This window comes from Aotus nancymaae, unplaced genomic scaffold, assembly GCF_030222135.1.
Source record: "Aotus nancymaae isolate 86718 unplaced genomic scaffold, 86718_ANA_hifiasm-v0.15.2.pri h1tg000009l, whole genome shotgun sequence".
Classification (NCBI taxonomy): Eukaryota; Metazoa; Chordata; class Mammalia; order Primates; family Aotidae; genus Aotus; species Aotus nancymaae.
In genome coordinates this window covers 8258759-8281976 of record NW_026988420.1, presented here as the reverse complement: position 1 = coordinate 8281976, position 23218 = coordinate 8258759, and the positions used below count along the sequence as shown (strand labels likewise).

General features: G+C 46.9%; 1 protein-coding gene across 1 annotated transcript in view; it reads right to left on the bottom strand.

The window, feature by feature from the left end:
- Nucleotides 1–23218, bottom strand: part of LATS2 (large tumor suppressor kinase 2) — a 98438-nt gene that overhangs the window by 10336 nt on the left and 64884 nt on the right. The window contains exons 3-5 of the mRNA XM_064373536.1: nt 9434–9566; nt 6074–7497; nt 1269–1851 (exon numbers count right to left, since the gene is read on the bottom strand). Coding sequence (XP_064229606.1) covers nt 1269–1851; nt 6074–7497; nt 9434–9566 — 2140 coding nt within the window. The remainder of the gene's footprint in view (nt 1–1268; nt 1852–6073; nt 7498–9433; nt 9567–23218) is intronic.

Genomic DNA, 23218 nt, shown 5'->3' with positions numbered 1-23218 from the left:
GCAGGAAAGGCTGGAAGAACTGCCGGGACAGCACCCCTAGCACTCAGGCCACAATCAAAAGGTAACATCTGCCTGACACACATTTTACGATGAGCATGGAAACCTTAGGAAGATTTAAACAACATGAACAAAGGTGACTTCAATGCCAAAAAATATGAATGATTAAATGATTTAGAGTTGGTTTTGAGTAAGGAAAAAAGACTAAGTGATGATATTCAAATAACTATTTCAAGAATCCGAGCCACAAAGAAGATAATAACCAGCTGCTTTTGGCTTTTCCAAATGGCAGAATTATAGGAAATGAAGTTAAATGATAAACACTACACAGATTCAGGTTAGCTATACGAGAGGACTCCTTGGGAATCTTATCTTTTAAAAATCTCTTAAAAATCTTATCTTTTTATGTATGTATGTATGTATTTTATTTGAGACAGCATTTCACTCTTGTTGCCCAGGCTGGAGGGCAATGGAATGATCTCAGCTCACCGCAATCCCCGCCTTCCGAGTTCAAGCAGTTCTCCTGCCTCAGCCTCCTAAGGCATGTGCCTCCACACCTGGGTAATTTTGTATTTTTAGTAGAGACAGGGTTTCTCTGTGTTGGTCAGGCTGGTCTTGAACTCCCGACCTCAGGTGATCCGCCTGCCTCGGCCTCTCAAAGTTCTGGGATTATAGGTGTGAGCCACCATGCCCAGCTGAATCTTTTATTTTTTAAGGCTTCCTTTAATGAGGCAGGTGATGGTTCCCCACAAAGGCTCTGTGACACCTTGTAGCCTATTGTCTTAAAAATACAGTAGGCAGGGCACAGTGACCAATTTGGGCAGATCACCTGAGGTCAGGAGTTCGAGACCAGCCTGACCAACACTGGAGAAAGACCGTCTTTACTAAAAATACAAAATTAGCTGGGTGTGGTGGCGCATGCCTGTAATTCCAGCTACTCGGGAGGCTGAGGCAGGAGAATCACTTGAACCCGGGAGGCGGAGGTTGCAGTGAGCCAAGATAGCGCCACTGCACTCCAGCCTGGGCAACAAGAGCGAAACTCCAACTCAAAAAAAAAAAAAAAGGAAACTTGAAATCTACTAACTTAAAAAAAATGCATATATCATACTATTCCTTTGGGAAGGCAAGGACATCACACCAAATTATAAAATAGTGGAGTGACAGATAATTTCAAAATGACTAGGAGCTATCAGCATGGGAAATTTAGTTGCCTGCGATGGGTTAGTGACATCTATACGTAGGAAGTGCATGTGGCATACTTAAGACAATACCTTTCTGGTAATATTTGGAATTGTGAGTCCACCTGAACCCAGTACAGAGGCCGAAATCTGTGAGTTTAATGTGACCATCCAGATCTATCAAAATGTTGTCAGGCTTGATGTCTCGGTGGATGAAGCCCATCTTGTGGACACTCTCAATGGCCAAAGTCAGCTCTGCGATGTAGAACCGGGCCAGGTGCTCAGGGAAGACCTCCATCCGGATCAGCAGGCTCATCATATCCCCACCAGGGATGTAGTCCATCACAAAGTACAGGCTGTCTTTGTCTTGGAAGGAGTAGTAGAGTTTCACTACCCACTCGTTGTCTGCCTCAGCCAGGATGTCCCTCTCAGCCTTGACATGGGCCACCTGATTCCGGTTCAGAACATCCTTCTTCCTCAGGGTCTTCATGGCGTACAGTGCATGAGTGTCCACCTTACAAGCAAGGCACACTTCTCCAAAGGCTCCGATGCCCAGGGTTTTGATTTTCACAAACATAGACTTGTCCATCTTGGCCCTCTTCAGCCTGTTATAATTAGACTCTTTCTGGTAGAGGATCTTCCGCATCTGTTCCTGCTCAGCTTCACAGAGTCCAGCCTGTGTAGAAGGCAAAGAAGAAGGAAGATTCATATTAGAGAAGTCCCATGGTAACAAATGGCTGGGATGGGGATGTCCTGGAACTAAGAGGAAACAAACTCATTTTATAGAAAGGAGAACAGAGAAATATGGGTCTCATGTACTACAAAGAAAGGTAATGATTGGTTTTGTTTTGTTTTTGAGATGGCGTCTCACTCTGTTGCCCAGGTTGGAGTGCAGTGGCATAATCTTAGCTCACTGCATTCTCTCCCTCCCAGGTTCCAGTGATTCGCCTGTTTCAGCCTCCCAAGTAGCTGGGACTATATGCGCACACCACCACACCCGGCTAATTTTTTTTTTTTTTCGAGATGGAGTCTCCCTATCACCCAGGCTGGAGTGCAATGGTGTGACCTTGGCTCACTGCAACCTCTGCCTCCTGGGTTCAAGTGATTCTCCTGCCTCAGTCTCTGGAGTAGCTGGGATTACAGGTGCCTATCACCATGCCTGGCTAATTTTTTGTATCTTTACTACAGACAGGGTTTCACCATGTTAGCTGGCTGGTCTCGAACTCCTGACCTTGTGATATGCCTGCCTCAGCCTCCCAAAGTACTGGGATTACATGGGTGAGCCACCGTGCCTGGCCTAATTTTTGTATTTTTCATACAGACGGGGTTTCAACATGTTGGCCAGGCTGGTCTCAAACTCCTGACCTCAGGTGGTCCCCCGACCTTGGCCTTCCAAAATGTGAGGATTACAGGCATGAGCTACCTCGCCCAGCCAGTTTTGTTTTTTGTTTATATCCATATACAGACACGAATCTGGAATCAAAAGTTAAGACAAAAAAAAGAGTTCTTTCTCTAGGAGACTTTAGGCTCTAAAAACGAAGGGAAACTTCTATTAACAAAAATCCGTGGGAAAGGGGACCACAGCATTCCTAGAACTCCAGGAGCCATCTAATCTTTCAGCAGCTCGGGGAAAATGGGAAAGCAGGAGGAAAAGTCGATGATCAGCATAACAAATCAGGAGCGTACATTAGATAGACTTGTATATGGTGAGAGATAGGGTCTAGTCTCAGTCTTCTGTCTATGGATATCCGGATTTCTGTACACCAATACAAATCTAATTTACGACAGCTATAAAAAAATCTAGGAGTAAATTTAACCAAAAAGTGAAAGAGCTCTACAAGGAGAACTACAAAACACTGATGAAATAAACTGAAGAGGACACAAACAAATGAAAAGAGATTCCATATTCACTGAGAGAAAGATTTAATATTGTTAAAATGACCATATTACCCAAAACAATCTACCAATTAAATGCAATCCCTATAAAAATGCCAATGACATTTTTCACATTAATAGAAAAAACAATACACAGGGAGCCCAAATAGTCAAGCAATCCTAGGCAAAAAGAACAAAGTTGCTACCTGACTTCAAAATATATTACAAGCCTAGAGTAACCAAAACTGCATGGTATTGTTATAAAAACAGACACAAAGATCAATGGAACAGAATAGAGAACCCAGAAATATGTCCATGTATTGACAGCCACCTGAGTTTTGCAGAAGTACCAAGAACGTACATTGAGAAAAAGACACCCTCTTCAATACATGCTGGGAAAACTAGCTATCCATATGCAGAAGAATGAAACTAGACTCCAGTCTCTCACCATATAGGCAAATCAACTTAAAATAGATTAAAGACCTAGAAATAAGACCAGAGGCTATGAAACTACACCCCATGACATTGATCTGAGCAAAGATTTTATTGCTAAAATTTCAAAAGCACAGGCAAAAAACCCAAAAATAGACACACGGGACTATATTAAGCTAAAAAGCTTCTGCAGAGCAAAGGAAACAACAGAGTAAAGAGGATACCTTTGTTGAACAGGAGAAAATATTCACAAACTATTCATCTGACAAAAAGACTACTATTCAGAATACACAAGGAACTCAACTCAAGCAAAAAAATATCAAATAATCCCATTAAAAAGTGAGCCAAAAGGCCAGGCACAGTGGCTCACGCCTGTAATCCCAGCACTTTGGGAGGCTGAGGCAGGTGGGCAGATCACTTGAGGTCAGGAGTTTGAGAGCAGCCTAACCAACATGGTGAAACCCCCTCTCTACTAAAAATATAAAAATTAGCTGACCATGGTGTCACATGACTGTAGTCCCAGCTCTCAAGAGGCTGAGGCAGGAGAATTGCTTGAACCCAGGAGGCAGAGGTTGCACTGAGCGGATGTGGTACCACTGCCCTTCAGCCTGGGCAACAGACGGAGACTCTGTCTTAATTCAAAAAAAAAAAAAAAAAGTGTGAGCAAATGACCTGAATAGACACTTGTCAAAATAAGACACACAAATGGCTAAGAGGTACATGAAAAGATGCTCCACTAACCATCAGGGAAATGCAAATCAAAACCACAATGAGATAATTTCTCCCCAGTTAGTATGACTATTATCAAAAAGGAGAAAAAAAGAAGATGCTGATGGATTTATCAATAAACTAAAAATAGAACTACCATAAAATCTGCCAATCCCACTACTGGGTATTTATCTTTTTTTTTTTTTTTTTTTTTTTGAGATGGAGTTTTGCTCTTGTTGCCCAGGCTGGAGTGTAGTGGCGCAATCTCAGCTCACTGCAACCTCAGCCTCCTGGGTTTAAGCGATTATCCTGTCTCAGCCTCTCGAGTAGCTGGGATTACAGGTGCAGGCCACCAAGCCAGGCTGATCTTTGTATTTTTAGTAGAGATGGGGTTTCATCATATTGGTCAGGCTGTTCTCAAACTTCTGACCTCAGGTGATCTGCCCACCTCAGCCTCCCAAAGTGCTGGGATTACAGGTGTGAGCCACTGCACCCAGCCACTATTGGGTATTTATCTAAAGAAAAGGAAATCAGTGTATCAAAGGGATACTTGCACCCCATGTTTATTGCAGCACTATTCACAATAGCAAAAATATGGAATCAACTTAAATGTCCATCAACAGATGAATGGATAAAGAAAATGTGGGCTATATACACCATGGGATGCTATTCATTCATAAAAAAGAATGAAATCCTGTCATTTGCAGCAACATTAATGGAACTGGAGATCATTATGTTAAGTGAAAAAAAGCTAGGAACAGAAAGTTCTGTAAGAACACCACATGTTGCTATCCAAATGTCACATATTGTGCCATTAAAAAAAAAAACAAAAAAAAAAAACACATGTTCTTACTGATATGTGGGAGCTAAGAGAGTTGATCTCATGGAGGTAGAGAGTAGAATGACAGTTACCAGAGGTGGGAAAGGTGTGTGTGTTGAGGGGAGATGGGAGGTTAACTGGTGCAAACGTACAGCTGGATATTAAGAACAAACTCTAACGTTCAATAGTTAACTAGTGTGACTATGGTTTGTAAAAATGTATTCTATATTTCAATAGCTAGAAGAGAGGACTCAAAATGTTTCCAACACAGAAATGATAAATACACCAGGGCAACGGATACCCTAAATACCTTGACTTGATCATTACATACCCTACGCATGTAACAAAATATCGCATGTACCCCACAAAGATACAAATACTATGTATAAATAAAAAATAAACATGTATAAATGAAAGATGTATCTTTAAAAAGTCAATGAATATGGGACATTGGAAAGAACACAAATCTGGTTTTTAGGCTTTGGAATTATTGGCTTTGTGTGATTTAAATTTGTTACATTTTAATTTACATAATTTCATCAATAATTACCTTCTCCAGCACTTTAGCGTCAACTAAGGTATATTTAAATCATTAGTTACTAATTAAACACTTAAAAGAATGGATCACTACTAGATATATTTTTCTCCCCAAATCCTACAATATCGATTTATAAAACCTCAAACTTTGTTTCTACTCATTCAGAATGTTCTATTATTAATCAGTGATGAATTCTGTTACCTAAGGACATGCCCTAAAACTCAATTTGCTCACTTACCTACAATGTAATTGTAGATTAACTACATTAGGCTGGCTACATTATGCACAGCTATCTCTGATTCTTCCGAAGAGTCAAGGGGAGAGGGGAAAGGGGAAAGGACAAAGGGAGATCACAACATTTGCAACTTCTCCAAGTTGCTGGCCCCAGAACCAGACTGTCGCCCGTTGTTAGCTGTGTTGATGATAAGGGATATACAGTCCAAATAGAAAAGGGATTGTGCATGCTTCCTATTACCAGTAAATGGAAGAGCTGCCAGTAAACAGTAAGAGGAAGTGAGAAATTACTTTGGCCATTTCTTGCTCCAGCTGCAGCCTCCGGTTGACCTTCTGCTGGTAGGTTTTGATGACATTCTCCACGTGCTGCTCCATGAAGAACTTAAAGGCGTATGGCGAGTAGCTCTTGATGCGTGACTCCCTCTTCTCTTCGTCTCTGCTGTTTTTGCGGACGGGAACGGGAGAGGTCTGGATCTGCTTTTTATCCTTCCCGCCTTTGTCCCCCTTGGCGCTTTTGCGGCTCTTGTCGCCGCCGTCGGGCTCGCTGGGGCCCCCACGGAGGCTCTGCTCCACGCCTGCGCACAGGCTGTCCAGGTCGTACTGCTCAGACTTGCTGCGCAGTAGCAGGTGCTTCGGGTAGGGCGGCGGCGGGCACCTCCGGTCTGGGCCTCCGTACTCCACATCCAACGGGTAGGCGCCCGCGCCGCCCAGCGTCAGGGCGTGCTCCTCCTTGGCGTCCAGGCCCTCTGGGGCCGGGGCCGGGGCAGGCGCGGGCGCGGGCACCCAGGCGGGGTGTGAGGGCCCCACGGCCGTCTGCGGCTCGGGCCTCAGAACACGCACGCTCTTCACTGGGTGCAGGATGTGTGCGGCTGTGACGGCCGTCACGGTGTTGGAGGCGGGAAGGGAGGGCTCAGCCTTGCCAGGAGCGCCCGGCCGTGGCTGGTGGCTGTTGAAGGAGTTGGTCCTGCTGGGCACTGGGCAGTCGGGCCGGAAGGCCACGTGCGCGCGCGGCGGCGCCTCCAGGCCTGGCTTCTGCAGGGAGTCCCGGCGGGCCAGGGTGGCGGCGGGCCACTGCTGGATGGTGGTGCTGCCCAATTCATACAGGTCCACATTGAGGCTGTTCCGCGAGGGGGTGAGCAGGCTCTGAGGGGGGCTGTCGCTGGTGAACACCTGGCTGCGGGAGCCCAGCAAATGCAGCTGGTGGGCCGCTGGGCCAGCCTGCTTGTGGTGTGGGTGTGTCACGTAGATTCCAGAGGCGGGGGGCAGGAAAGCGAGGCTGGTGCCGGGCGGGCCCCCCTGGGCCTTGGCGGGAAGGCTGGCATAGCCCCCAGTCTCCGGCGGCGTCTTGCTCTGGAAGGAGGGGCTGCGCTGCACGCCGTAGCCCATGGACTCCCCGGGCACCAGCAGGTGCGGCCGGCCATAGTGCGCACTCTGCAGCGGGAAGTGCGCCCCTGCTGCCTCCACGCTGGCGCCGTAGCCCTTGGGCGGGTGCTGGTGCTGATGCTGATGCTGGTGGCCGGGCCCATGGGGGCCAACTCCGGGGAAGAGGTAGTCCACATACGGCCGCGGCACCGCGTCCAGTGCGGGGCCGTTGGCGCCGAAGGTCGGGCTCTCGTAGGGGGTGCCGCCGCTCAGCTGGTGATAGGACGCAAAAGAATCGCGGGTTCCTTCGAAGCTGGGCCTCCGTGTCACAGGGGTTGGCACGAGCCCCTTTCCTGCAGTGGAAAAAATGGGAAGACAGCATCAGAGTGGGTGTGATCAGTGGATTCTGGCACCTTCAGGCTGGTCCCCACTCTAGCGCTGCCCTCGGGGCTGGGGGTCTTGAACCCTGGGTCCTGATGTGCTGCATTCTGCCCAGCACAGGGTCAGTGGGCTCCCCTCTGCCCTGCCAGTCACCTTAATGTGTTAGGGGAGTGGGGGCAGGCTGGAGGCCAAAGGGCACGCAGTGGGGCCAAGGACAGAAGAGAAGACAGCATCCCAGTCCTGAGGTGCATCCTTAACCCCTGGGGACTGCACCAGGGTCACTCTCCTGTCAGGGTAGGGAGCTGCACAGTGCCAGCTTTGTTTTCAAAACCGTATCAGGCCCAAATTGTGGGAGGCTGAGTTTACCACTGCACCATTCCCAAAGTGCTGCTCCCTCACACAAAGGGCAGGACTGTATCCACTGTGCAGCAGCCGCTCCACTTTTCTTTTACCTCTTTTCCAAATTAAAACATTTCCTAGGTTTTTTGGGGGTCTGTATTAAAACAAAGCAACATATACACAACACTAAAAACCACACAAAACCCCTCTACAAATATCCAAATTGATTTCGTCTACTGCTACCTTAATCCTGACTTCCATTTTGAACATCTCCTCTGAAACGGACACCAGAAGGAAGGACGAAGGCTCCCTTCACTTCTTTAGACCAATTGCTCCGCTTGGCTCGACTTGGCAGAGGGTGCCACAGGGTGGAAAGGCTGTGCCTTGCCTATAGGGAGACCACACCCAATACCTGGCAGAGTGAAGGCCCTGACAGCCTGGCACTGACCAGAGGTCACAGGCACACCAAGGCTTGGTTTTCCCTGGGCTCAGAAGACTTCAGTGAATACACACACCAAAGGCAAATGCAGAGGGAAATCTGCAGGGAACATGGGCCTGGCTTTTCCTTTGAGCTGTGCTCTAAGACCTCAAAACTGGAAGAATCCTGACATGGATGGCCAGCTGCAGCTGTTTAAGGAAGTTTCTCCTCTTAAGAAGAAAACAGAAATGTGTGTCTTCTTAACAAGGAAGATTCAACTTACAAAAGTGAGATTTTTCTCACTTGCCACGTGAAATAGGTTTCCCATAAAATAGGTAAAGCTCTTGCTAATTATTATAATTTTTCTTTTTTTCTTTTTTAAATAGAGATGAAGTTTCCCTATGTTGCCCAGGCTGGTCTCTAGCGCCTGTCTCCATCCTCTGGCCTTGGTCTCCCAAAGAGTTGGGATTACACAAAACAAAGCCAGAACAGACCAGACCAGATCAGACAGTCTTGGGATTACAGGCTTGAGCCACTGCGCCTTTATTGCACCCCAGGGGCCTCAGGTACCAATCACAGATCACAGGGCCCATGTGCTCCATCCTGGGAAAGTAACATTCACCCATAGCCAATGAAAAGCAGGGGTTTGGTGCAGTGCCTCAGGCCCTTCACAGGGGATGCTGAGGGGGGCCCAGCTCTGCCCACGCTGCCTGCTGTCGAGCAGCCACTCTCAGAGGCTATGATGTGAGAGAGGTGTGTTTTAGAATTGAGGAAAGAAGCCACCCTTGTCAAAGATCCCTCCACAGGCCCAAGAGAAAGTGAAAAGACCATTTTTACTCCCACTTTGCTGACTTTTTTGATCTTTCATAAAATAAGCACACACCTTCCCCTAGTTAGGAATTACCAAGGTAATTTCACACGAGGTGGATGGGGTAAGCGCCGGGCACATCCCCTGGTCTACCACCTGGGGCTGCCCCTGCCAGGGCCTGGCTCTCTCAGGGCAGGCTCAGCTTGGCTGTTACCAGAACGAGGCAATGTGCCAGGAACAGGAAACTGGTTCTGGCCAGGCCAGGTCGGACCTCTCTGCACATGGTTTTGTGTCCTGAAGCCACAAACTGTCTTCGCCCACCATGCTGTGGGCCTGGGCTCACCTGGGGAGGTCTGCTTAATGACCCGCACAATCTGCTCATTCCTTGGGTCCAGGTAGCCCATCTTGCTGATGTACTCCAGGGCAGCCTCGATGCTCCTGCTGCCAGTTTGCTTGAGAGCTCGGCCAGCCATCTCCTGGGAGGAAAGCAAAGGAGAGGTAAGTGCACGTCATCCTAAAGCAAAGCTGCCAGGGACTTCTGTCCCCAGTCTGTGCTGCAACACTTTGCCTCTGTCACTGCTGAGAACCTGTGAAGTACTGCAGGAGACCCTCAGAATGAGTGCAGGTGGCTATGTGTCCTGCAGGTGCTTGACGACAAAAGCCTAGCATAAGCCACACCACAGACTATTTGGCCTTCTGTTAAGGACATATGGGAATTTTGATGATGGGCAGAGGTTTCAATTCTGCTTCTCCTTAGAAAACTTTTGTGGTTGGACTGGTGAGTTCAGGATGAACCTAAAACTAGAAACATTTAAGGGGAAGAACTGTGGGAGTCAGGGAACCTGGCTTTAACCTCAGCTCACCCCCAGGCTAACTTTGGGATGAGGAAACCTGTCCCCAAGGAGAGGGTGCAGCTGCCCAAGAGCCATATATTACACGCCTACTGTTTACAATGCCCCGTGCTGGCTACAGCAGCAGAGGACTGGCCCTTAGAGATCTGACTTGTACAAGAAAGAAAAGACAGACACAACAGGAGTCCATGGAGCCATGCCGGCACAGGACAGGTCCCTCAAACTACTTGTGGGATGACAAGACAGAGGCTGGTGGCCACCATCGGAGAGGGCAAGTAAAATGGATGAGGGCCAGAGGAGAAAGCCTCCTTCCACCCGAAGGACGAGGTGGAAGGCTAAGGTGACATGGCTAAGCTGTGCCAGACTTTGGGCAGGTAGAGAGCCCTGGAGAGAAAAGGCATTCCTGGCAGATGGGACAGCCAGAGCAGAAGCCTGGGGAAAGATGGGCTCACAGCAGCAGCACACCAGGGTGGAAGGAGATGTGGAGAGGGACCCACAAGATGGGGGCCAGGCTCTCCAGGGTTTTGTTCCTGTCTACAGGCAGTCAAGGAAGCTTTCAAACAGGAACACGCGGCGTCAGCAGGTCAGGCTGGGGACAGTTGTGGGTGCAGAGCTGGAGGCACTCAGGTGGGGGAGACAGAACAGGCAGGAGGGGGCAGAAGAGATGCAGCCCAGGGGGGCGGGGCTGTGAAGCTCTGACAATGGCGCCCCCTTCATCTTTCAGGGCGGAAAGAGCCGTAGGCAAATAGGGAAGTTGAGCAGAGAGAAAAGAACACCATTGAGGCTGGCTCTGGGACAAGGGCGAAGCAGGCAAAGGCCACACAAAAAGGGCTTTGGCAGGAGGAAACTGAAAATGCACAATGGGGAGCCCTGGAAAGGAGCCCGCAGTTACCCAGACAGCAAAGAAAGGGGTGGAGATGTAGAAAGACCCAAGGATAGTGGGGGAGGCCGTGCAGGGCTGCTCTGCAGCATGAAGCCTGGCCCTGGTCATAGAGCCACTCTGCAGAGAGAGACGCAGCACTGAGTGTTCCCTTCCTCTGGACGGGGCATCGTGGTGCCCATGACCCAAATCACACTCAGCTGTGTGTCCGTGGTTCCCTTAGGACGAGAAGAACCTGGCAGGACCGGAAACCATGTTACTCATGCCTGCATCTGCCCACTTAACAAATTAAGTGGGCAGATGCCTAGAACAAATTAAGCACTTACTATCCATACGTGATGGACTAATAGTAAATCAAGCTTTCCAGTCCTGACCATATGACAGCAGTGTGGCAGGATAGAAAACGCTGGCTGTAAACTGTGCCTGTATTCTTAGCGATGAGGGCGTGGGCATGGCAAGATGGCAGGGACAGGGAAGGGGCTGCAGAGGAACACGAGGTGGAAGGCCTGGGGAGGTGCTGCCACATGGGCAGGCCACGTCACAGTGGAGGGACATGAAGTGACGGACTGAAAAATGGTAATAAGAACAGAGCTGTTTGTTGAAGTGGCACCGGGACTGCCAGAAAGGGCGAATGTTTACAACCTGGAAGAGCTGCAGAGAGCAGACAGCAGTGGTTCGGAAAGGAAATGCTTCCTGGCCTCACCTGGGACGGGAGATAAGACTCCCACCACCTACTTCACAGCTGTGCTATGCGATGAGATCATGTCTGCGAAGACTCAACAGCTTGAAGGAAGACACGATATAAGACCACATCTTTGTGGGATCACCCTGGAGCTTTTGGCGACCATTAAAAAAATGTGCCAATTGGAGCCAACTCTAACCACAAGCCTTTCCATCAGCACTAACCGTTCAATTACTTTGTCTGAAACGTGACCAGCGCTCTGTCTCCTGCAGGGTTAATTGCCAGCCTGTGCTCATTAACCCAGTATCTGCTGACTGCCAAGGAAGGGACACCTCCAGGACAGGCTAGGTTGATGTGGATGTTCTCAAACTCTCTCCCCGTTTACAAAGCACCCACTACTCAAGATGTGGATGTTTATTGTGCTTCAAATCTAGGAACTCAACTAAGAAAACTCCGCAAGGAGACCACAAGTGAAGACTCATGTTCAGAGGGGAGTTTCAAGTCATAAAAGTGAACACACACATGAGCCAGCTTGTTTATAAATAAACCCTTCAAATAACCCATGTTGACTGAGGCTTGCCCTTGTTATCTGTCCATCAACGCTTCTTTAACAAGAAATACATTAACTCTCAGAAGGTGCTACTGTACATATACATAGAGCTACGTTTTAAACGCTGAAGGAAATGGGAACCCACTTGTAAATCCATCAGAAATACACGACCTCTGGGCACAAAGTACATGCAGAGTCACAGAGTGAAGACAAGCACACAGTCTGGGGAATGGCAAGAGGTCAGAGCCAGGAGGTGGGAGGAGTGTGTCAGGGAGATGCAGCTGAAACCAGCCTAGGAGCTTGGCCACTTCCTTTCTAAGAATGTATAGAGACCAAGCTGGATGTGGTGGCTCACGCCTGTAATCCCAGCACTTTGGGATATTGAGGCGGGAAGACTGCTTGAGCCCAGGAGTTTGAGACCAGCCTCGGCAACACAGCGAGACCCCATCTCTACAAAAAAATAGCTGGGCGTTGGTGGCGCATGCCTCTACTCCCAGCTACTCAAGAGGCTGAGGCAGGAGGATTGCTTGAGCCCAGGAAGTAGGGCAGGCTGGGCAACAAAATAAGACTGTGTCTCAAAAAAGAAAAAAATAAAAAATAAAATACTTTTTAAAAAAAGAATGTACAAAGATCGCCTTTTAAGAGTCCTTATCTAGAATTGTAGGTGGCTATTCCAAAAGATGGCAGGATGGCACAGTAGTCCAGGAAGCAGAGACAGAGGCCACATGCCTGGGTTCACCCCTCCCCTCTGCCACTTAGCAGCTGTGGAACCTTCAGCAAGCGATTTTCCTACTCTGAGTGCCTGTTTCCTCATCTGGGAAATAAGGCTAACAGGTTGCTCTTGGGACTAAAGGAGATAATGTCACGTTTCGGCATCAGCATCATTGAAGGGTTAGCTGTTACAGTTCACAGAGGTATCTTATTTGTTTCTGGGAAAAAACATAAAAAACTGTAACTAGATTTTGCGCATGTTTGACATTTAATGACTCTAATGTTTTACTGTGTATTCTTCTTATAATTATTATAGAAAGAAGTGTAATGAGTTCTTTTCACCAAGCCTCAATAGACACCTCCAATCTCGTGCAGCTTACCTCAGGCTGCCGTGTAAACATTAGCCACGTCTATGCATGCCAAGAAGTGGAAAGGCTGGGCAGCCTTGCCCCAAAGCAAGGATGAAGCTGCAAGTCAACTGAAGGCAAGGACAGCTCAGGTATGTGTTCTGGTGTCTAGTGTGTAGAAAGTGATTGCAGGTATTTGTTCAATGAATGAGTGAGTGACTAAATTAGACTGACATAGGATAGAGAAAAGGAGGACAGAGCTACAAGCAGGGAGTGAGAAGACACTGCCTGTTCCACTGGGCATGCTGTCCTGGTGTGTGGAAGATGGAGATAAAGCACGCAGCAGAGATGCACCGAGGCACAGGCTAAAGGGAATTTCAAATCAACATTAACAGCAGCAGCAACTTCCAAGTTTTACTACATTATCTAGTTTGCACATGTGCCATTCTTCAGGAGAGCCTCTTCTACAGAAGCTCACAAAATCTTAATGCTTTTGAACGTGTGTGTCATGCACTATTTACCAATTACTAATTATTTACAGAGTCATGTGGTAGGCTAACAAGACTTTGATGACTTTGTGTCACCTAGCCACATGCAACAAGAAAATCCTATACACACTAAACTTTTCTCCTAAAATAAGAAAGTTTAATTTAGGATTGTTTAATGTCTCATAGAAAAAAAGATGCTAATCCATTGAACTTGGTTACCATGCCCATAAATGGAGCCTTTTCTTCTAGACAGATATCAGTGCTGGAGTTGAAGCCATCATATTAGCACCAGATTTGGCAAAAGATACCTGTGGCGTTCAACACTTGCTTCATTAGTGACCACTCTATGCCACCTGCTACAATAGTAAGATGCTCAATGTGTGCAAAACCCCATCTCCTGCATCTAACTCACTGGTACTCTCAGTCCTCCCAACCTTGTAAGCATCTTGATTTTGAGATTTCTTTCACATCTCACATCGTCTGGAAGAATTTTTTTTCTACCTACATTAGAGTAGTAGAAGATTCTTTTTTTGTTTGTTTTTGTTTTTTCTGAGACAGAGTCTCATTCTGTCCCCCAGGCTAGAGTACACTGGCATGATCTTGGCTCACTGAAACCTTCATTTCCCAGGTTCAAGCAATTCTCCTGCCTCAGCTTGCCGAATAGCTGGGATTACATGCATGCACCACCGTACCTGGCTAAATTCTGTATTTTTAGTAGAGATGGGGTTTTGCCATGTTGGCCAGCCTGGTCTCGAACTCCTGACCTCAGGTGATCCACCTGCCTCAGCCTCCCAAGGTGCTGGGATTATAGCTGTGAGCCACTGCACCTGGCCTGGTAGAAGATTTGGGATACTTTGAAGGGAGAACTGATACTATTATTCACAATCCACATCAAATTCAGCAAAACCTAACATGGCATAAACTCTATGCCTCACAGTTTGGAGAGCCACAGTGGTTACAAAATAAGAGTCTGACGGGCTCTTACCTGGAGCCCTTATCTGCTACCCTGTTGGCTGTTCTTGCAGATTCATATACATTAAATGAAAAATTCTTTTGTCAGACTTGCTGCAGAATAGAAGCTAGTAGGTTTAAATACTACTGCACCAAGGATACCCTGGGGGCCTGGCAGCCTCATCTGTTCTGGACAGCAGTGACATGCACTACAGTGGGCTGTCCTCAGCTTGGGATGGTGGACCTGGACCAGACAGAAGGAATTCTTCCCACTCCATTAAAGCAGAGCTCCTCAACAGGTTTTCTGCCTCATGGCTAAAACAGAGAGATTGGGGAAGGATAAAAAAAGGGCAAGATAAACCGAGATTTCAAACTTCACTGGTTTATTGCCGCTACTGACAGCTCTTGTAAAACTGCACTTCAGGTGTGTGAATTACATACTAATAAAGCAGTTTTGAACATCTGTACCTTAGGTATCTTTCCCAAGATATTTCTCCTCTTACATTTTGTCAACAAATTGGTGTTCACTTATAACTGAATCTAACACTATGAAGCCTGGAAATGTGAGATTTGCCCACATGCCGTCTGATATAGAAAGGACTGCAAAAGAGGCATGTAACAAAACGGCGAGGTGGCTGAGGTGTGGGGCACCTCAGGCTCTGCCAGGATCTTGAGGCAGTTTCTCTCAATTTCAAGGACCGCGTCTCAGCTCCAAGGCTCCCCATTGGATGGTCCAGGCCTCTGTTGCAGGTACACCATTATGATCCCCTCTGCTGTCCCTTGGGGAAGCTGGCCTCACCCAGCTTTCCAGCCGCTGACCAGCTGCCAGGCAGACCAGCATGGGCTCCTGACACACGCTCTGCTCTCCTGGCGTGGTCCCTCTCTAGTAGGCACAGGGCCTACAAGGATGGGTGGGAACCAGAAGACATTCCTTCAATCTACCACTAGCTCTTAGCAAGGTATTTCATGTGCATTGCCCTGTGAATGTGAGTAATTTAAATGCAGTGACAATTATTATGTATGAGGGAAGGAATTTCCTATGAAGATCATTCCCCTCAGCCCTTCCTGGTAAGGAAACATTTTTCAAGCCTTAGCAAAACCATATCCTAAAGTTTTAACATTCCAGCTATGAGGTTTGGCTGAAAAAGCAGAAATGAAGTGCTCTGGCCCTGTCGTGTCTTCATGGCCTTCTGTCTGTCTGTGTCTGCCTGTCTCTCAGGCTTCCTCAGGTAAATTTCACTTCAGTCGTAGCTCATGCCTGTAATCCCAGTGCTTTGGGGAGGCCGAGGCAGGATTGCTTGAGGCCAGGAGTTCAAGACCAGCCTGGGCAAGACCCCCTCATCTCTGTAAAAAGAAAATTAGCTGGGCATGGTGGTGCGTGCCTGTAGTTCTAGCTACTCAGGAGGCTGAGGCAGGAGAAACACTTGAACCTGGGAGGCGGAGGCTGCAGTGAGCTGAGATCATGCCACTGTACTCCAGCCTGGGGGACAGAGCAAGAGAGCCTGTCTCAAAAAATGAAAGAAAGAAAAGAAAGGAAAGAAAGGAAAGAAAGAGAAAGAAAGAAGGAAGGAAGAAAAGAAAGAAGAAAAGAAAAAGAAAGAAAGAAAAGAAAAGAAAAAGAGAAAGAAAAGAAAGAAAAGAAAAAGAAAAGAAAAAAGAAAGAACAAAAGATGAGGGGGAGAAGAGGAAGAGGTGGCTGGGAGAGGAGGCTGCCTCCTCTCTGGCAAGATCCTAAGCTTCCTTGGAGGATTGTGGGCGGGCTGGTCTTCAAAAGAAACTCTGACCCAAATCCCTAGATTTTTTGACCAGGACATAGGAGCCGAGGAGCTGGAATTTCCAGAGTGTTCCCGCCTGGAAGAATGAAGTCCCTCTGGGCCCAAAGCTCCTCTAGAGGCCCCACCGCTGTGTGCCCCTCCCATGTCCAGCGATCTTGGGCAGGCGGGTCCCCATGACCCTGTCCTCGCTGGGCAAGGCAGGGCGGGGCCGACAACCTTGGCTGGTGAGGCAGAGCACCATAAGCTTGTCCACGCAGTAATCTTGTCCACGCGGGGCGGGGTCCGCAGCGACCTCGTGCACATGCGAGCGGGGGGTGGGGCGGGGACATGACATTGTTCATGACCTTGTCCATGCGGGGCGGGGGCCTTGGCGACTTTTTCCACAACCTTGTCCACATGAGACAGGGGTCCTAGAGACCTTGTGCATGCAGGGCAGGGGTCCTGGCCACCTTGTCCACTACCTTGTCCATGCGGGGCAGGAGCCCTGGCAATCTTGTGCATGCGGAACTGGGGCCCCTCCGCAACACTGTCCACGCAAGGCGTGGCCCTGGCGACCTTGGGCAGGTGCAGCATGCGCTGCATGCGAGCCAACAGTGGCTGGAAAACAAGTGGAGGACAAATGGAAGAAGTGGCCTTTGGAGTTTAAATGTCTATGTGCAAGAAGAAAATGAGTTGTCACCTCGCATGGATGCAGCAGAAGCTCCAGCCCCTGCAGTGACCTCCTCCGGTAGCTGGTAGTGCTGCAGGCCCCTGCACCTTGGTACACCAGAAACGCGCACGGAGGACACCTGCTCCTCGCACATAGGTATAAACATACATCTTTTTAAAAATAACTTATGGGAAAGGAATGAAGAAGAAATTTGGCATAATGTTTTGTTTTTGTTTTGTATATTTTTTAAGGGCTATGCTAATCTCCGTATTGTTCCAGTTTTAGTATACGTGCTGCCCTGCAGAAGTGAGCAGGTTTTTTTTGACAGGGTCTTGCTCTGTCGCCCAGGCTGGAGTGCAGTGGCTCAATCAGGGCTCACTGCAGTCTGGCCCTGCTGGGCTTCAGCAGTCCTCCCATTTCAGCCTCTTGTAGGTGGGAGCCAGCATGCTCAGCTAATTTTTTAAAAAAGTTTTTTGTAGAGATAGGTTCTCATTGTTACCCAGGCTGGTCTCAAACTCCAGAGCTCAAGCCATCCTCCCACCTCAGCCTCCTAAAATGCAAAGATTAAAGGCATGAGCCAGAGCACCTGGCCTTCAGCCTGGACAATGTGATGAAACCCCATCTCTACTAAAAATACAAAAAAATTAAAAAAAATTAGCTGGGTGTGGCAGCACACACCTATATAACCCCAGCTACTTGGGAGGCTCAGGCAGGAGAATCGCTTGAACCTAGGAGGCGGAGGTTGCAGTGAGCCAAGATCATGCCACTGCACTACAGCGCTGGCAACAGGACAAGTCTCCCTCTCAAACAAACAAACAAAAAAAGAAACATTGATAAACAGCACTTTATAACTACTGTTAGCACCAAAATAAAATTAATAATTATAAAAATAAGTGAGCTGGTGAAACTATTCTTGGTCATGTATAAACCAAAAATATTCAGGGGTGATATTTATTAGTATCAAAAGTTATTACATTTTTTGTACTCTGATTTAATACTTTTATTCCTTGAAATTTATCCTCAGGATGAAATAATTCAGTTTTGAAAAACTAATTTCCATTATGATTATCTGTCAGATTTAGGTATATCAGCCCCTCAAATAGGAGAGTGTGGGATGGGAGTTAGAGGCCACATGGCCATTACTAAACAACAATTTTAATTAATATAGTCCCTAGAATATACTTACCACAGCCAGAAATAATACTTTCTACAACTACAACTCAAACAAATCTACCACTGCTCTAGATGCTGAGTATGTAGCAGTAAACAAAATAGGCAACTTTCAGTAGTGTAAACATGTAAAAATGCTGATTGTATAGAATGTTGTATCTCTTAGTAACTATGTATACAAATCAGTTATATGAACAAGGGCTTGATTAGAATATGGAAAAAATTAAGGTATGACTTAATTTTATGTTGAAAGAGCAATGGTTTCTAAAGAGAGCATGACAATAAGATGCTTACATGTATATCAAATTCCATGATAACAAAACTACCTATACTATCTAGCTGCATAATTGTGGACAGATCACAAAAATTCTCCAGATCCCAATTGTGCCTAATAAAATGGCAAGATAAGAATATACGAGCTAATCCCAAAGTTCCTTTTAACTGTAAAATTCCAGGATTTTGAAGGATGTTTGCTAAAATAAGACTTGACTTTTGTCACAATTGAGATAGGTGAACAGAGGTAAAGCACATTCCACAGAAACTTAATATATCAAAAATTCCCTGTATACACACACACACACACACCCTGTGCATAGTTTCAGGGGTCCTGGATCCTATATTTCTATCCATGTGTCCCTAACAGTGCCACCAAAAAATGGACACTAATAGTTTCTCCCATCCCTGTATATACAGGCAGCAGCTCTCAATACGAAGTGGAATCTACTTCCCTTCCCCTTGAATATTGGCTGATCCGTGATTTGCTCTATCAGTGGAATGAAGCAGAAATGCTGCTGTGCCAGTTCTGAGCCTTACCCTCTAGAAACCTGGCTGCTTCCATTTTCACTCCTCAGATCCCACCATGCTGGAGACAGATCCAGTCAACTGTGCCACAGTTTCAACCCATAAGTGAAGCCCTGTTGGGTGTTCGGCCCCAGCTGAGTTCCCACTGGGATGAGCTACATGGAAACCCAGCAGACACTACATGGAACCCCAGCAGACACCACATAGAGCAGAAGAACTGCCCAGCTAAGCATAGCCAAGCCCACAGAGCCACAGGAAATAATAAGCCATTATTTTTAAGTCACTAAAAACTCTGGGATGGTTGGTTACACAACAGTAGATAATTGATGATAACTGACTCTACTTTGTTCTCTGCTGTGTATAATCTGGACAAATACGCCCATAATTAATTATTTTTTTAAAAATTAATTACCTTTTTTTTCCTGAGGCAGGGTCTCACTCTTGTTGCCCAGGCTGGAGTGCAGTGGTGTGAAAACAGTTCACTGCAGCCTTGACTTCCCAGGCTCAGGTGACTCTCCCACTTCAGTCTCCAGAGTAGCTGGGACTATGGGCGTGCACCACCACACCCAGCTAATTTTTTGTTATTTTTTTAGTAGAGTTGGGGTTTTATCATGTTGCCCAGGATGGTCTGGAACTCCTGAGCTCAGACAATCTGCCTGCCTTAGCCTCCCAAAGTTCTGGGATTACAGGAGTGAGCCATGGTGCCTAGCTTTTGAAAATCTGTAATTTATTTTTTAGAGACGGGGTCTTGCTCTATCACCCAGGCTGAAGTACAGTGGTGGAATCAAAGCTCACTCCAGCCTCTAACTCCTGGGCTCAAACTTCCTACCTTGGCCTCTCAAGAAGCTATGATTACAGGTGCAGGCAACCATACCCGGCTAAGTTTATTCTTTAATTTTTTTTTTTAATTCTTTAAGAATTTAAATTTTGAATGGTTTGGTCTCCTCAGCTTTTGTCCAAATAGACTCAATTGCTGCTAATATCATAAAGTTTTCTGTAAAGTTAAATTTTCTGGCCAGGTGCAGTGGCTTATGCCTGTAATCCTAGCAGTTTGGGAGGCCAACCCGGGTGGATCATGAGGTTAGAAGTTTGAGACCAGCCTGGCCAATACAGTCAAACCCTGTCTCTACTAAAAATATAAAAATTAGCCAGGCATGGTGGTACATGCCCATAGTCCCAGCTACCTGGGAGGCTGAGGCAGGTGAATTGCTTGAACCTGGGGGGCAGAAGTTGTGGTGAGCCGAGATTGTATCATTGCACTCCAGCCTGGGCAACAGAGCAAGACTCCCTCCACCTCAAAAAAAGAAGTTAAATTTTCAAATAGGTAAGATGACAATTATTAACACAAAGATTTAACAATATGCTTAGAAATAATATTTCTCCAAAAAATGAGATTACTGTCCCATTATTGATTGCTGGTGTGATCAGTGAACTTTGAGAACCTAAATATATATATATATATTTTTTTTTTTTTTTTTTTTTTTTTTGAGACGGAGTTTCGCTCTTATTAGCCAGGTTGGAGTGCAATGGCACGATCTCGGCTCACTGCAACCTCCGCCTCCTGGGTTCAGGCAATTCTCCTGCCTCAGCCTCCTGAGTAGCTGGGATTACAGGTACGCGCCACCGTGCCCAGCTAATTTTTTGTATTTTTAGTAGAGATGGGTTTCACCATGTCGACCAGGATGGTCTCGATCTCTTGACCTCGTGATCCAGCCGCCTCGGCCTCCCAAAGTGCTGGGATTACAGGCGTGAGCCACCACGCCCAGCCTAAATAAATATATATTTTAAAATTTATTATTATTTTTGAGAGGGGTCTTGCTCAGAGTTCAGGCTGGAGTGCAGTAGCCCAATCTCTGGTCACTGCAAACCCTTCCCAGGCCCAATGATCCTCCTACCTCAGCCTCCCAAGTAGCTGGGACTACAGGCATACCATCACACCAACCTAATTTTTGTCTTTTTTTAATTTTTTTGAAAGACAGAATCTCGCTCTGTCACCCAGGTTGGAGTGCAGTGGTGCAACCTTGGCTCAACGCAACCTCCACCTCCTGGGTTCAAGCAATCCTCCTGCCTCAGCCTCTCAAGTAGCTGGGATTACAGGTGCACGTCACCACATCCAGCTAATTTTTATCTTTTTGGTAGAGACAGGGTTTCACCATGTTACCCAGGCTGGTCTCAAACTCCTGGGCTCAGCAATCTGTGCACCTCAGCCTCCCAAAGTGCTGGGATTATGGGCATGAGCCACTGCGCCTGGCCAGGAGTGTCTTTTTAAATAATCTTACATCTTTTAAGGCCCCAAAGTAAATATTTGGTTGGGTTACTATTTGACTGTAAAATTACTTTTACTAATGTTTAATGTTTAAATGCTTTTGTTCTTAAAGTGTGCTAAACTCTTTGTTATGGCTACTAGTACTAGGTCAAATCTCTCTATGAGAAAAACATACTTAAATTTTTAAAAAATAACATACATACAAAGACTCTTAAAAATGAATATAACATACAGAAGACTATAACATTCAAGAGCACCTAAAAATGCTTCTGTAATGGTGGCCAGGCACAGTGGTTCACGCCTGTAATCCCAGCACTTTGAAAGGAGGCCAAGGCTGATGGATCACCTGAGGTCAGGAGTTTGAGACCAGCTTGACCAATGTGGTGAAACCCCGTCTCTTCTAAAACTACAAAATTAGCCAGGAGTGGTGGGGCATGCCTGTAATCTCAACTACCTGGAGGCTGAAGCAGGAGAATCACTTGAACCTGGGAGGCAGAGCTTGCAGTGAGCCGAGATCGTGCCATTGCATTCTAGCCTGGGCAACAAGAGTGAAACTCTGTCTCAAAAAAAAGCTTCTGTAATGGAAAAGAGAATCAACCTTTAACAGTATACATCCTGTTCAGTCCTAGTGTTTTCTAAAGCAGCATTACTGGGCACCAACCAGCACACGTGTGTGTCGTCATGAACTTGTGTGTACACACAGCATGCTGTTCTGAGCGCAGGAAACCAGCACCGCAGTGGGTTTCCCAGCCCTCTGCCTCCAACCCGGCAGGCACGCGTCTGCTTTGGCAGGAAGTGCTTTGCTTCCATGGGGCTTCCAGTATCTGGATCTAAGGGGTCTGAGAGCCAAGCCCAATGTGAGACTACACAAGAGCTTCACGAGGAAGGATTTTCTCTGTCTCCTTCCAAAACCTATACCCACCCAGACATTCCTGTTTTTAAGGAGGACAGCAGGTACACTAAAATTTGGTTTGTACAAGTCATCAGGAAAATAAGTAATTACGCAAAATTCACAGCAGGAGTCATCGTGTGCCAGGCCATGAGCATGACACCAAGGGACAGAGACCAGCTCCAGCGTTATGAATGCTTGGGGAAAGCAGCATAGCCAGGAAGCCCTCAACGGACAGCACAGGAATGGGGTACTCCATGGGAAGAACCATGTTGGTCCCACAGAAGATGCAATTCTAGGAAAATTATGGGAACCATCAGTCAAGAGGGCTTGATGTCACGAGTGGGCAGAGGCCAATGTTTTCCCAACCCAAAAGGCAACCGAACACTAAGTTAGAGAGATACCCACTTTAAAATGTGGTCAGATGGAGGGCAGGGCTGGGGCTGGGGCTGGGGTAGGACTCAAAAGGAGGCTCAACAAACTGTACGGTGGACAGAAAAGATTGCACAGAGAAAATGGAGAATGAAAATCATTTGACCTGGACAGAGTGTGGTATAAGCCAGAGGGATGCTGGGACCTAGAGCTGGCCTCTGGCCCTCCTGCTGGGCAGGGCTCATGCTGGTCAGGGCTGCACTGACCCAGGTAGAAATGGGGCTTCCTCTGCCTTCCAAGGTAGGTTCAGGTCCAGGGTCAAGAAAGGGCTTGCCAAGTTCATCTGCAAGCTTCACTCTGAACTTTCAGTGTTTTTTCTGACAAGAAGAGTGGTAAGTTATGGGTTAAGACAAAGCCCTGTCTGCTGGACCTCTAGCAGCAGAATTAAGGAAGGAATTAATTCGGAGTTTAATTCACACTCTTGCTGGGAACACTACCTTAGCAGGAAAAAAGTCTTTATAAAGGAAAGGAAAACCTGTAATCCCAGAACTTTGGAAGGCCAAGGCAGGAGGATCACTTGAGGCCAGGAGTTGGAGGTTGCAGTGAGCTATGATTGTGCTACTGCACTCCAGCCTGGATGACAGAGTGAGATCCCTATGCTATTTCAAAAAAAAAAAAAAAAAAAGGAAGGGATTCAGTTTCTGCCTCAGCTTATGATGTGTGAGGGTGAAAAAAAAAAAATCATA